Genomic DNA, 13,852 nt, shown 5'->3' with positions numbered 1-13,852 from the left:
GGTGTGGCTGTTTGTGTCAGAAGATGGCGTGCCAACTTTGATTGCAGTGTTTGTGCCTGCGTGTGGACAATATTTAAGTGGCCGTGTGTGCCACGGGGCGCTGCCTGCCTCACTAAGTGCCGGTGTGTGTCGCATCATGTGTGTGGTGTCCGGGTGTGGCTGTGAGTTTCAGAGCTTGTCGGGAGTTGTGAGTCACTCGTTGTAGGTTGTGTTGTATGCCCATGGGTGTTATAGGTTCTGTCTCCGGCCATGCTGTCCATGGTTGAGGGTGTTATCACCGTGTGTTGCATGGTGTCCGGGTGTGGCTGAGTGTAGGTGTGTATCACACGCTGCAGACTGTTGTGTATGACAAAGCCCACTGTGTGTTGGTGTGTGTCTTAATCCATGTGGACACACGCCTCTTCCTTGCTCTGCCCCAAGACACACCCAGCCCCTCCTTAGTCTGAGAAGGGGGGTTGGGGAGCCTCCCCTCTGCCCAGGGGCCTCCCCAGCACCTCCCCGCCCTGCCCAGCAGTCACCACCCCCCAGAGGGCACAGGCTCTGCTGTGCCTCAAAGCAAGAGTCCAGAGCGAGGGAGCAGAGCAGGCCGGGGACCTGCAAGCCATAGTGGCTGCTCTTTGTGTGCTGCGAGGTGGGGGACTCTGGGCAGGAAGCTGGCTGAGCCCCAAGACCCCGGGGGCCATGGGCGGGGAGCTGGTGCCGGGCCTGGGGGCCCTGCGGCGGAGAAAGCATCTGCTGGAGCAGGAGAGGAGTCTGGCAGGCTGGGCACTGGCACTGGCAGGAATCGGCATCGGACTCATGGTCCTGCACGCGGAGATGCTATGGTTCGGGGGGTGCCTGGTGAGTGGAGGCTGGAGGGGCTGGAAGCTGAAGCTGCTGGGTCTGAGGAGGAGGGGCCTGGGGGCCAGGACTCTCGGGTCCTGAGTGAGTAGCGGCCGGAGACCCCTGGGTCTGAGAGTGGAGGGAGCTGAGGGCTGGACTCCTGGGACCTAGGGAGGTAAATGCTGGGGGCCCTCTCTGCAAAAGGAAGGGAAGAGGGGTCACAGAGTGTCAGTTTGAAGGTATTGCAATTAGACAGTTGGAGGTCCAGGAGCCCTGCAGGCCAGGAGGTGGCTGGTCAGATACTTGAGCAGATTAGGGGAGAGGTAACCCCAGGTTCAGTGAAGGGAGGGTGGGGAGAAAGGCTGACTTCTTCCAGTAGGCAGCAGCTCCTTGGTCCTTATCTAAACTCTAATGTTTGCACAGTATCTCAGAGGCAAAGGGCAGAGACCAAAAGAACTGGCTGGGTGGGGGGGTGGGAAAAGAAAACAAAGCACCGCCCCCCTCCCCCCTCCATCTCCAACATTAAGAAGCTCAGCTTCCCCAGAATCTATGGGCTATTTAGCCTGGGAAATAAGGGAGAGGTAGGTTTATGGTAGCCTGGACTCCTGGGTCCCAGGAGAGGAGAGGCTGGGGCCCGGGTTCCTTAGAGGTGACTTAGAGCATTTTTAGGGGGAGAGGGGCTGACTTTGAGGATAGTGTGAGTGGGGAAGGAAAGAACAAGTGGGGCTAGGACAGGCCTGAGCAGGTTCCCATAACATTCCAGCCCTGGTCCGGGCAGTGGTGGGGGCAGATGAAGGACACGGGTCAGAACTGGCGGCTTGAGGACGTGACAGAATTGCTCAACAGGAAAGGAGGGGTTGGAGATCTGTCTAGGGTAAGGGACGTGGAATTGGGCTGGTTGGAGGGCACTGATTTGAGGATCGAGTTGGGGGGATTTCTGGGGGACAACACTCAGGCTTGGATCTGGGGGTGGGAGAGGCAGACAGCTTTGAAGTGACCAGGAGCCACACGGACTGTCAGGGCAGGCTGGCTTCCTCTGGCCGGGTGGCCAGGCGAGGGCAGCAGGCACTGAGGGGGTGGGGCCGCCGAAGCCCATGCCAACAGGAAACATGGTCAGGCCGACCCGCCGCTCCCACACTTCAGCACCCCGCCCAGCAGGCGAGGTGAGGACAAGGGAGCCCTGGCAGATGGGAAGGGACAGGGGGTCTTTCCTACGCCACCCCATCCCTCCGCTGCCTCACCTCCAATTGCTTCCCTCTACCACCTGCCAGGCTGCTGCCTCCAGCACGGGGACTCTGGAATCTGCGGCAGCTCTCTGAGCCTCAGTTTCCCCAACTGGAAACCGGTGGTGAGGGTTGAAATACATGATCCGAAGGGTCCTCCTCGGCCCCCTTTCTATGCCTGCCTTGACAACACCCGTGTCCCCTCCCCACCTCCATCGTAATCTAATAAACTCATTTTGCAGGGATCCAGACACCTGCTCGCCAGGAGGGAAGGGCTGGAGGACAGGCAGGTGCCAGACCCCACCGATGCAGGGGAACGTGATAGAGATAGTGGGGCGGGAGAGGGAGGATGGTGAGAGGTACCGAGAGGCAGAGATACACAGAGAGACCGAGACAGAGAGAGACCAAGACAAAGATGCAGTAAGAGACGGAGTGGTACAGACAGAGAAGGGGGTCGGGGATTCGGGGCAAGAGGAATTGGAAAGGAGAGAGGACCACCAGAGAAGTGGATTGCAGAGTGGGGAGGAGGTTGGGTCTAGTGGGATGTTCTTTGGGACAAACTAAAGAGCGGGACAGGGAACTGGGGAGGCACAGAAGGATGAAGGGGTGGGGAGGGCTAGGGACAACAGCACCATTGTTCGGGGAAGGGGGGCAGGTCCCATGGGGCAGGAAACTGGCCCTCTTCCCCTGCACAGAGGGGGGCCCTGGCCGGGTCAGGGGAGCTGGCAGTGTTTTAGGAGAAACAGGTGCTGAGCTCAGAGTGGGAGCCCAGGTGGCCCCTTCCCCCTGACACCACCTCCCAGGCAGGGATCCACACACACACCCCCTCCTAGGGAATCCAGCAGTCCCAGTCCCCTCTAAATCCCTTCCTCAAGAATTCTAGATTCCTCCAAGGTATTGCCACACAAAGACAGGGGAAAAAACTTCCTGTGGTTTCTGGAGGCCATGTGCTTCTGGGCAGCTCTGCTCTGGGCTTAGAGCCAGGAGAGAACGCAGGAGGTGGGGAGGGGAGGCAGAGGAGACACACGGGGCAGCAGGACTGGGGGGCCTTTCTCAGAGCTGGGGCTGGGGTCTTAGGAACCCACCTCCCTGGATGAGGGCAGGGGAGGGTGTCACTCATTCCTTGGGGCCTGAGTGATAGTTTCTAGGCTCCTCAGGAACTGCGAAGGGCAGGCGGGGGGAGGGGAGGGAACTGAAGTTGCTTTCTAGGGCAGAGACCAGCTGGGTGGGAAGGGAAGGGGAGGGACTTTTTAGAAGCTAAATGTCTGTTTCTAGACACCCCCCCATACACACACACACACACACACACACAGCTGAGGAACTATTATTGATGGGGACCAGTACAGGGGAATTAGGAAGGAATGTGAGTTTCAAGGTCTTCCCTCAGGGGTGTGGTCCTAGCAGAAGAGCTGAGGAGGAGGGTGAACACTGGCACCTGGGCCAGGGCTGTCCCCTTGGGAAGGAAGAGGGCACTCTCCCTGGGGACCAGATGATGGTTTTGAGACTTCCCCAGACCTGAGGCATCAGGGGGAACTGGGCTGGGGGCTGGGGGTTAGGAGGCTGGGAAATTGGGACTGGAGAAGGGATGGCGGTTTGGGAAGAGTGCAGCGGGGACTGAGGGAGACCTAGGCTCTCACCCCTCTCTCCCTCCCTCCCAACAGTGGGCGATCCACCTGTTCCTGGTGAAATGCATGATCAGCATCTCCACGTTCTTGCTCCTTTCCCTTATTGTGGCCTTTCACGCCAAAGAGGTCCAGGTAGGCCCCCAGCCCCTTCCTAGCTCCCCTCAGCCCACCCCCACGCCCTGTCGGCTCACACTTCCCACCTCCTGGGCTGAGTAATGAGCTTCCTCCACCCTGAGATACATCCACACCCTCATCCACCCGGAGGGGATGAACCACGGACAGACAGACAGCCCCCCCAACCCCGAGCAGCCCTGACCTTCCTCCACCTGCTGCCCTGTCTCACCCTGCACACCTGTAGATGCTGAGAGTTCCCGCCCCCAGGCCTCTGTCCACTCTGTCCCAGGTTGCCTCACACAAGACACAGCCTCCCAGATCTCACTTTTCCATCCCTGAGTCCCTACCTGTTCCTGTCCCAACAACCCAAGATCCTAGCCATGTGCCCGCAGGTCCTTCCCCACTGCTGAGCTCCCCACCTCTGTGCCAACGACTCCACAGACCCAGAAGCCCTTCCCACCCGTATCCCCCCCTCCCATCTCATGTCTCAACCCACACTGGACTCTCCACCCCTTCCCCTCTCATCCCATCCCCCACATCCCCAGATCCTGTTTCCTTCCCCCCACACCTCTGCAGTATAAAATGAGGGTTATTGGTCGAGTGTGGTGACGCCCCTTGCAGTGCCTGGCACACAAGATGTGCTCAGTAAGAAGTACACATTATCATTAACGCAGTCGTTCGAATAGTTAAGTGGCCTGAGAGCCCTGGGCCTCAGTTTCTGCATCTGTAAAATGGGGGTAAGAATATTTTCAATCTCACTGTCTTGTGAGCATTCGCTGAGTCACACACGTACAGAGGACAGCGCAATGCCTGGCACCTCCAAAGTGCCCTGTAAATGTTGGCTATTATCATTGCTAATGGGACAATGGCAATTACTACTGCGTCCCCAGAAACTGGAGTTAGGACACAGCTCTATGGATGTGGAATGTAAGTCCTCGGAGAGGCAGGGGTTTTGTTTCGTTTGTCTTGTCCACCCATATCCTCAATGTATCTCAACATATGGAACAACGTCGGGCATACAACAGGCACTCAATAAGTGTTTCTGGGCTGGAAGTTCTGGAAGTGGGCTGAGACTAGGGGGAGAAGGTGGAGAGATGTCTTCCTCGGGTCCTGCCCTGCCCCTTCCCACCCTCCCGGGCCCCATGCCCTGCGCTATCTGCCTCCCTCTCCGGCCCCGCGGGCGCGCCCCCCTTATCTCCCCGCGCAGGCTGGGGAGCGGGAGCCTGACCTTCGTGTGACCCCCCTCCTTCTCCATCCGTTCCCCTCCCTGCAGCTGTTCATGACGGACAACGGGCTCCGGGACTGGCGCGTGGCGCTGACCGGGCGGCAGGCGGCGCAGATCGTGCTGGAGCTGGCTGTGTGCGCGCTGCACCCGGCGCCGGTGTGGCGCCCGCCGTGCGCGCAGATCTCGGGGTCCCCGCAGACGGCGGTCACGCAGTCCTGGCCGAGCTTCCTGGGCCAGGCGGAGGCGCTGCTGTCGCTGGCCATGCTGCTGCGCCTGTACCTGGTGCCCCGCGCCCTGCTCCTGCGCAGCGGCGTCCTGCTCAATGCCTCCTACCGCAGCATCGGCGCGCTCAACCAGGTCCGCTTCCGCCACTGGTTCGTCGCCAAGCTGTACATGAACACGCACCCCGGCCGCCTGCTGCTCTGCCTCACGCTTGGCCTCTGGCTCACCACCGCCTGGGTGCTGTCGGTGGCCGAGAGGTGAGGGTGCGCGGGGAGGGGAGGGCAGGAAGGGACGGTACCTGGAGCCTCTGGAGGAGACGCTTACAACTACCATCGCCCTGTACCGTGGTGCAGGTTGGGACTCCCTGGGACCAAGAAGTGGAGAAAGCCTATCGCCCCAAAGCCTTTCCTCCACCTGCAGTCTCCAGTCTCCCCAGACACACACACACACCATAGGAAGCCCTGCCCTTCCTGCTTCCAAATCTCTCCTGCCTCAGGTTTCCAGGCATCTGTTCAGTCTCAACACGCAGGCTCTGGGCCCTGGCCAAGGGTTGCACCTGCTTTGGAGGAAGGGGACGTCTCTTCCAAATTAGCACAGATGCACCGTAGGTGCTCCCAGTGACCCCCGGGCTGCACCAGAAGGGAGTTCCGTGCAGAGAATTGGTACGGGAATTCGAGACCCCCTGCTGGACTTTGACCTGATGCTGGAACTGTACCCCTCAGGGCCTCCACTTACCTTACAGATAAACAAATTGGGGGTAATCTTAGCCAGTGGTTCTCAAAGTGTGGTTCTGGACCAGCAGCATCTCCTGGGAACTGGTTGCAAATCCAAACTCGCAGGCCCCACCCGGATCTATGGAATCCAAAACTCTGGTGGGTTGGGCCCAGCAATCTTTTTTAACAGTTCACGCTGATGCTGGCTCAAATTTGAGAACCTCTGGTTTCGTACGAGGGGAGATGGAGAATGGCAAGAACTGGCCTTAGATCTCTCCTCTCTGAGCCTCTGTTTCCGCATCTATAAAATGGGTATCAAAATCCACCATCTTTAAAAAAAAAAATCCACCATCTTTAAAGTCTCCCTGGCAATTCTAATCTTTCATGATTTTAAACTCATTCATCTCACAGGATCTCAGTTTTCTCAGTTGGGAAATTGGTCAGGATCAGTAAATGATCCTCCCACCAATTTTCTCACCTGAAAAATGGGAGGATGGGGAGGGAGCCAAATTTCTAAATCTGTTTGAGGCAGAAGTCCTCAAACTTGAATGTATTTTGGGATGAAGGGGTTGGAGCTTAACAGGGCAGATTCAGTCGCCACCTCCAGACACAATTTAGTGGGTTTGAGGTGTCTGGGGCCCTGGTGAGTGATGCTTTCCCTGCTTTGGCCTAACTGTGGGTCAAAGTTAGACAAATCCTGATTATCCATCCTTTCCACGGCTGGACCTAAATGTCCCCTCCTATGAAGTGAGGGGAAAAGAGGCAGAGTCTGCCAAGCCTTTTTATTTACTTTTTTAAAGTGCATTTATTTCCTTATTTTAAAGATTTATTATCTACTTTATTTTATTTACTCTTGGCTGTCGGGTCTTGGTTGCGGCATGCGGGATCTTTTGTTGCGGCGCGTGGGCTTCTCTCTAGTTGTGGTGCGCAGGTTTTCTCTTCTCTAGTTGTGGCATGCAGGCTCCAGGGCACGTGGGCTCTGTGGTTTGCGGCACGCAGGCTCTGGTTGAGGTGCGCAAGCTCAGTAGTTGTGGTGTGCAGGCTTAGTTGCCCTGCGGCCTGTGGGATCTTAGCTCCCTGACCAGGGATTGAACCCGTGTCCCCTGCACTGTAAGGTGGGTTCCTTACCACTGGACCACCAGGGAAGTCCCCCGTCAAGCCTTTTTAGAGTCCCACCTTTTTAGTCCTGATAGGGCCACCTCTAGGCCATAGAGCATCTTTGCGGAAGTTAGAAAAAGGTGCCCCTTCCTTTGAGTGGATGCAGCCCCCTGCCGGGTCTGACAAGTGGACTTCAGGCTGGGTGTCTGCCCCGCTCTCAACCCCTCAACCACACGCTCTGAATGTAGCAGCCCTGGTAGCCTAGCTGAAACCAAAAAGGCTTTGGAATTGGTCGGATCCAGGTTCAAATGCCACAGCCCAGAGTGGTTGAGCATCTTGCCCAGGTCACACAGGAAGGAGGAGGCCAGGCACGCTCTCCAAAGCCCAGAACTTAACTGGCTTTTTCTGAGTCCTTCTTGCAACTGTGGGTGTATGTTAAGAAAGAGGGTATCAAGCATCACAGGAACCCCAGAATTAACCCACTCTTCCCCACAGACAGACCGTTAATGCCACCGGGCACCTTTCAGACACACTGTGGCTCATCCCCATCACATTCCTGACCATCGGCTACGGGGACGTGGTGCCGGGTACCACATGGGGCAAGATTGTCTGCCTCTGCACTGGGGTCATGGTGAGTACAGCCACTCAGGGACCCTGCCTTTATCCCACACTGCTCATCCCCTGGGCCCCAGGAAACCACAGAGCCAACTAAGGCACTCAGGGACACCCCCAAGAAACTCGGGTGTCTGGACCCCCACAGCCCCATTCCCTGTCCAGGACACAAACACTAGCCTCATTTCCTTTGAAAATCCAGGAATCCATCCCCTGAGTCCTTGCTCTCTCCAGAACCTAGGACCCAGCCCTCGTCCTCCTCGGGAACACAGGCCCCTGACTTCCCAGCCCCATTTCCTCCCACATTCCAGGAGTCCAGTCCCAAGCCCCACCAAGACTCAGGTATCTTTGCCTCTCCACCCCCCTTTACCCTCTCAATCATCCAGGACTCAGGTACCTGGTTTCCCAGCTCTAGCCTCTTCCAGAACCCAGGAATCCAGTCTCCCAGCCTCCATTAAAGCTATTTAGACATCAAGAGCATGCCTGTGGACTCAGGCTGCCTGGGTTCAAATCCTGCTTCTGCCCACTTCCTAGCTGGGAGTCAGCCACACAATCTTTCTGGGCCTCAATTTCCTCATCTGTAAAATGGGGATGCTGATACCAGCGTACTCCTCACGGGGTTCCTGAGAAGACGAAATGAATTAAACCATGTAAAGGGTCTCAAACACAGAAAATGCTCAGTAACTGGGTCAGGGGGTGGCGATGCGGAAGCTGTTGTTGTAACCGGTTCCAGGCGTCCGGCTGCCCCTGCCCCAGCTCTTGTGCCCTCAAGGATGAGGCAGAGGCTCCCCAAGCGCCAGACTCCAGCCTCCTCCCCAGAGTCGGCCTCCTCCTACATCTAGACACCTGCCCCCTTCCCCTCATAGACCCAGCACCCAATGCCTTGGCCTTCACCTCCCTGTGAGATCTGGCTCCCTTCACCCGCAGGAATTCAAGCCTCCAGCCCCAGCCCTGATTTGTCCCAGGAAGGACATGGTGAATCCCCCAGTCCTGGGTCCACAGGTGATGCATGGGGGGAAATGTGACAGCCCCCTTCCCTCCAGCAGTGAGTCTTTGTGACTAGGAAAGAGGGGCAGAGACTCAGCCAGGCACACACTCCCAAAGGGAGATAAGGCGATTTGCACTCGAGCTCACAACCAACTCCTAGCTGAGAGGTTCCAAGGTACAATGAAATTATAACGGCTAACTTTTATTGGGCACATACTCTGTGCCAGTCTCTGCTCTAAAGGTGTCAACTTATGGAATCCTCGGAGTAATACTGTGAGGGTGTGCACATTTTACAGATAAGAAACTCAGACACTAAGAGATTAGATAACTTGCTCTGAAGCTGGGCTTGAAACCCAAGCAGTCCCAGAGCCAAGGTTTACAGCTAGTAATTATTCTGAGGGTCAAGAGTTGAAACATATGGGGTGGGGGAAGACTTCAGGAGATTCATTCTAACTCCAGGTGCTACAGAGCAGTTGGGATTTGTTGGGGCCTTGAAGGATCAGAGGCCTCGAGAAGGAAGGGAGAAGAGTGAGACCAAGGTGCTCAGGCAGGTGAGGGCTGAGTTGCCTGGGACGGGAGCTGGGCAGAGGAAGAAGAGCGGCCTGGACCTTGGAAGGCCTTGAGAGCTGCGCTAAGAAGTCTGGGGCAGTGGGAGCCTAGAAGGAGATTAGGGTGAGGGCATCAGGGACATAACTGGATGTTCGATCTCCCTGGGGTCAGGGTGGAGTGAGGGAAAGGCTGGAGACTGTCCAGAAGGGAGAGGATGTGGCCAGAGCTGGGCAGAGGCTGTAGGGGTGGGGAGGAGGGGGAGGACACCCTCGCTGACCTGACGGCCCACTGGACCGTGGGGAGGAAAGGGTCCCGCAGGAGCCTGAGGTCTGCTCCTTGCCCAGAACCAGCCCTTCTCCCCAATCTCCAATCACACTTAACCGAAGAGAACATGGGCTTCCCTGGTGGCGCAGTGGTTAAGAATCCACCTGCCAATGCAGGGGACACGGGTTCGAGCCCTGGTCCGGGAAGATCCCACATGCCACAGAGCAACTAAGCCTGTGAGCCACAACTACTGAGCCTGCGCTCTAGAGCCCCCGAGCCACAACTACTGAGCCCACGCGCCACAACTACTGAAGCCCGCGCACCTAGAGCCCGTGCTCTGCAACAAGAGAAGCCACAGCAATGAGAAGCCCGCGCACCACGACAAAGAGTAGTCCCCACTCGCCACAACTAGAGAAAGCCCATGTGCAGCGACGAAGACCCAATGCAGCCAAAAATAAATAAAATAAAATAAAAAAATTTCTTTTTTTAAAAAAAGAGAGAGAACATTGTGATGGTGTAAATACCACACCTAGGAGTTGGACTCGGACGCATGATTTTATGATCCCAGCTCCACCACTGGGAGCTGTGGGACCCTGGCTCTCTCTGGGCCGGTTTGCTTGTCTGTCAACTAGCGGTGGTGGTGCCTGCTGTCTGTGGCTGGTGGGAGGGCTCAAGGAGAGAGAGAGTTGGTGGCACACGGCTGGTCCTCAGATCCCCACGGGCCTTGTGTCATAGTGCCTACTGTGCCCACAGGGGGTCTGCTGCACAGCCCTGCTGGTGGCCGTGGTGGCCCGGAAGCTGGAGTTTAATAAGGCAGAGAAGCACGTGCACAACTTCATGATGGATATTCAGTATACCAAAGAGGTGAGGGGGGCCTCCAGCACCCAGAGCACACCCCTTCCACAGCCCCAGGATCCAGGCCCCCGGCCCCTCCCACCTCAGATCCAGGATCCAGACCCCGGGCCCCTCCTCCCAGAACCCTAGGAGGACTATCTCGCTTGACACTGTGAAACCCACCCCCAGATGAAGGAGTCGGCCGCCCGAGTGCTGCAAGAGTCCTGGATGTTCTACAAACATACACGCAGGAAGGACTCTGGAGCTGCCCGCAGGCACCAGCGCAGGCTGCTGGCCGCCATCCACAGGTGAGGACCTCTGTGCGTGCGTACGCCATGTCCAAGTCTCTTCCTCTCTGCAGGGTGCACGCACACGCGCGCGTGTGTGTGTGACCAAGCATGAACGTGTGCCCAGGTCAGGATGCCCATGTGTTGTTTCACTGAACGGATGCCCACCTGGACCTCACAGTGACTCTGCGTGATGGTTTCGTTTACATGTCTCAGAGTGTCTGTGGGCCTGGATGCCCGGGTCTCTATGTGGGAGGCGGGCTCATGGGTGCAGCCACCCCCTCTCATCCCACCTCTGAGCTAGGGCCACTCTGACTCCCCCACTTTTTTCCCCCCAGTTTCCGCCAGGTGCGGCTGAAACACAGAAAGCTCCGGGAAAAAGTGAACTCTATGGTGGACATCTCCAAGGTACTGGGATCCCATGAGAGGGGGTCTGGGAGAAGAGGGAGGTTGGGGGCAGCTGGTAAGGAGATCTGGCCCTGGAATAGGGAACGCTGGCACACACAGGCACTCACTAAAGGTTTGTGGCTGAACGAACAAATGAATGAATAAGTGAATGATGCAATAGCGTTTCTCATGTAAGGTGCAACTTGTACAAAGAACTCCAGTGTTCGATGTGAAATTATCTCCATTGTCAAGTTACTTACATGTGGACGGATATAAAATTCCTTTCAACTATGACTCTTATACAACAATAAAACCAAAGCAAACTGACAAACCAAGTTCAGACACAAAGGGCAAAGCAATAAAATGCGAATTAACAGCACTGACACACGGACAGGTGGAAAACTCAATCTGTGTTGCTATTGTGAAGAGGGGGCCCAGGAGCGCTGGGCAGCCTTGCCTGGCCAAGGGGTGACTCAGCTTGCCCTCCTTCTCCTGGGTCCCCTTGATTCTGAAGTGTTCGAGTAGGTGACATCATGCACCCCAGCTTGGCTCACAGCACCTCTTGCTTATCCGGTAGCCTCTGCTTTTTTCTCATTAGTCCACGACAATTCAAACAGTGGCCCTTGGCCCCAATACCATGGTAAACACAGCCACAGATGCCGGCCCCTAAACTGCATGGTGGTGGCCTAAATCTGCCGAAATTGGCAGGTCATGATTTCCAAGATTATCCACCCGGCCCAAAACACGGAAGTCAAGAGTTCTCATAGAGAGCTCACACACTCTCAAGGACGAAGCTGTGAATCCTAGTTTGAGAAGGCAGAGAAAGGGCTCTGTGGATTGTGAAGTCAGGCAGTCATCAATTACACAAAGATTTAAGTGAGCACCTACTAAGTTCTAGGGCCTCCCTGATCCAGGTGCTGCCTTGGGCGTGTCATTTAACTGCTCCAGGCCTGTTTCCTCAGCTCTTAAAAATAGAAACAGGATTCCCACTGCCCACACTTTTAGGAGGATTTTAAACTATAAAAAGCACCGGGCCAAGTTGCTGGGCGGTGGCAGGTGGTTGATCAGGTACCTGATATTATTGAGGATAGTCCTCCAAGGCCTGTAAGGACTTAGTAAATGCTGGTTCCGCTGCCTTACTCCACGGGGCAGGGAGAGTCTCCCCCAGCCGATCCCTCTGACCTCTCTCTGCCCAGATGCACATGATCCTCTGTGACCTGCAGCTGGGTCTGAGCACCTCACACCAGGCCCTGGAGAAGCAGATTGATGCGCTGGCAGGGAAGCTAGACACCCTGACCGAGCTGCTTAGCGCTGCCCTGGGTCCACGGCAGCTTCCAGAACCAAGCCAGGAGGCCACGTAGCTGGTAAGGGAGCTGGGACTTGGGCAGGAGAACATCCTGGAGGAAGGGTGCCTGTGGCCAGCACTCCATGTGACTAAGGGGGTGGGGGATGGGTGGCCTGGAGGTGAGGCCACCCTTTCTCTTCCGCTTTGGCTCTGTCTGGAGGGAGGGACTCCAAGTTCGGGGCTGGACCAGCAGCGAAGGAAACAGACGTTCCATCCCCCCTTCACAGACTCTCAGTACCCGCTCTCTCTTTCTTTGCTTGGTCTCTGTCTCTGTCTCTTCCTCTGGTGTCTGGCCTGCTTGTCTATCCAGCTCTCTGTTTGTCTCCCCAGGACCCAGCCAGGAAGAACCAGGCTACTTTCCCCAGGATTGAGGTCAAGGACATTCTCTCTGCTACTCCTAACCCAGCCCCATGCATAAAGCCAGTTAAGCGTAAGGACCCAGGGGGGCCACACCTTGGGGTGGGTTGACTCCCTGATGGCTGCTGGCGGGGACACTAGCTGAAGGAGGGAGGCCGTGGCCCATCCCCACCGAGGCCCCAAACGGGAAAATGGTCACCCCTGTCCCACACACCCTGTGTCTGGGGACTGGGACTCCTGAGTCCCAGAGGAGGAGGGGAGCGGGGGCCCAGAGTCCAAGATCCTGGACTGCATCAGTTACCCGCTGACCAGCACAGATGAAGGAACGAGGCCCGAGGCAGAAGGCAGAGCCCCCTGGCGGGAGATCGAGGAGGACACCAATTCTCCAGAGCTGCAGAGAATTATCTGGTGGGGGAGAAGGTGGGACCTGGGGGGAAGGGTGAAGCTCACCAGTCTCTGCTCTTATACTTTGTAATAAATGTTAAACGAAGTCAGAAGAAGTTGCTGTTTCTTTCGAAACATCCACACTCCAAACAGGCAGGTCAGCCAGTGGAACGCCCTTGCCCTGTCTGAACCTGTTTCCCCATCTATAAAACAGAGGCCTCTAAGACGTATCCTCCCAGGTCTGTAGGCTGGGGAGTCCTCAACTCCCACCTGGCCCCAGCCCAGATCTGCGGCGAAGAGCAAGGGCTTTCAATTCAGGCCCAGGAGCCCAGCCCCCCAGCCCCTCCTCCCTCAGACCGAGGAGTCCAGGCCCCCAGCCCTCCTCCCTCAGATTTGGATCAGGGTCCAAATCCTGGCTCTGCCAACCACTGGCTGTGTGACTTTGGGCAAGTGCCTTCACCTCTGAACATTTCACTTCACCTGTAAGATAGGGCCACCTTCCCATGGGTCAGCTGTGAAGATTAAAACTGGGAGTGCACAGAGGGTCAGGTATTTAGTAAGAACAAATACAGGCGAGAACTTAATCATTTTTACTAGTGCTACTGATTTTCAGACACAATGAATACGGGGCTGCCCTTTCTCTTTTTTCTACTGCCCTTTAACCCTCTCTACTCATATCCCACCAGAACCTAGATGAAAACTCACCTATCAGGAGACTAACAGGAATTCCAAACCATCCTACGTACTTGTTTCGTACCTGCTAGGACTAAGACAGAAAAAGGAAAGGGGGCTGGCACTTACAGA

The 13,852-nt window shown here is 56.4% G+C and overlaps 1 protein-coding gene across 4 annotated transcripts; it reads left to right on the top strand.

The window, feature by feature from the left end:
* Positions 1-681: 681 nt before the first annotated feature.
* On the top strand, positions 682-12,659 carry KCNN4 (potassium calcium-activated channel subfamily N member 4; the record flags this gene model as incomplete). 4 transcript variants are annotated; one of them, XM_079908253.1, is made up of 9 exons in its annotated part: positions 682-840; positions 3,707-3,802; positions 5,058-5,488; positions 7,538-7,673; positions 10,208-10,318; positions 10,478-10,596; positions 10,914-10,983; positions 12,159-12,326; positions 12,638-12,659. In XM_079908253.1, the coding sequence occupies 8 exons, from the start codon at positions 682-684 to the stop codon at positions 12,321-12,323; spliced, it is 1,287 nt and encodes a 428-aa protein (XP_079764379.1). In that variant the 3' UTR covers positions 12,324-12,326; positions 12,638-12,659. The 4 variants fall into 4 exon arrangements, with proteins under 4 accessions (XP_079764379.1, XP_079764381.1, XP_079764380.1 ...); XM_079908255.1 differs by lacking the exon at positions 12,638-12,659 and having other exon boundaries at positions 10,487-10,596; positions 12,159-12,450; XM_079908254.1 differs by lacking the exon at positions 12,638-12,659 and having other exon boundaries at positions 10,484-10,596; positions 12,159-12,450.
* Between the last annotated feature and the right edge of the window lie 1,193 nt (positions 12,660-13,852).

Source organism: Stenella coeruleoalba (assembly GCF_951394435.1).
Source record: "Stenella coeruleoalba genome assembly, chromosome: 20".
Lineage (NCBI taxonomy): Eukaryota > Metazoa > Chordata > Mammalia > Artiodactyla > Delphinidae > Stenella > Stenella coeruleoalba.
This window is presented reverse-complemented; position numbering and strand designations above follow the sequence as displayed.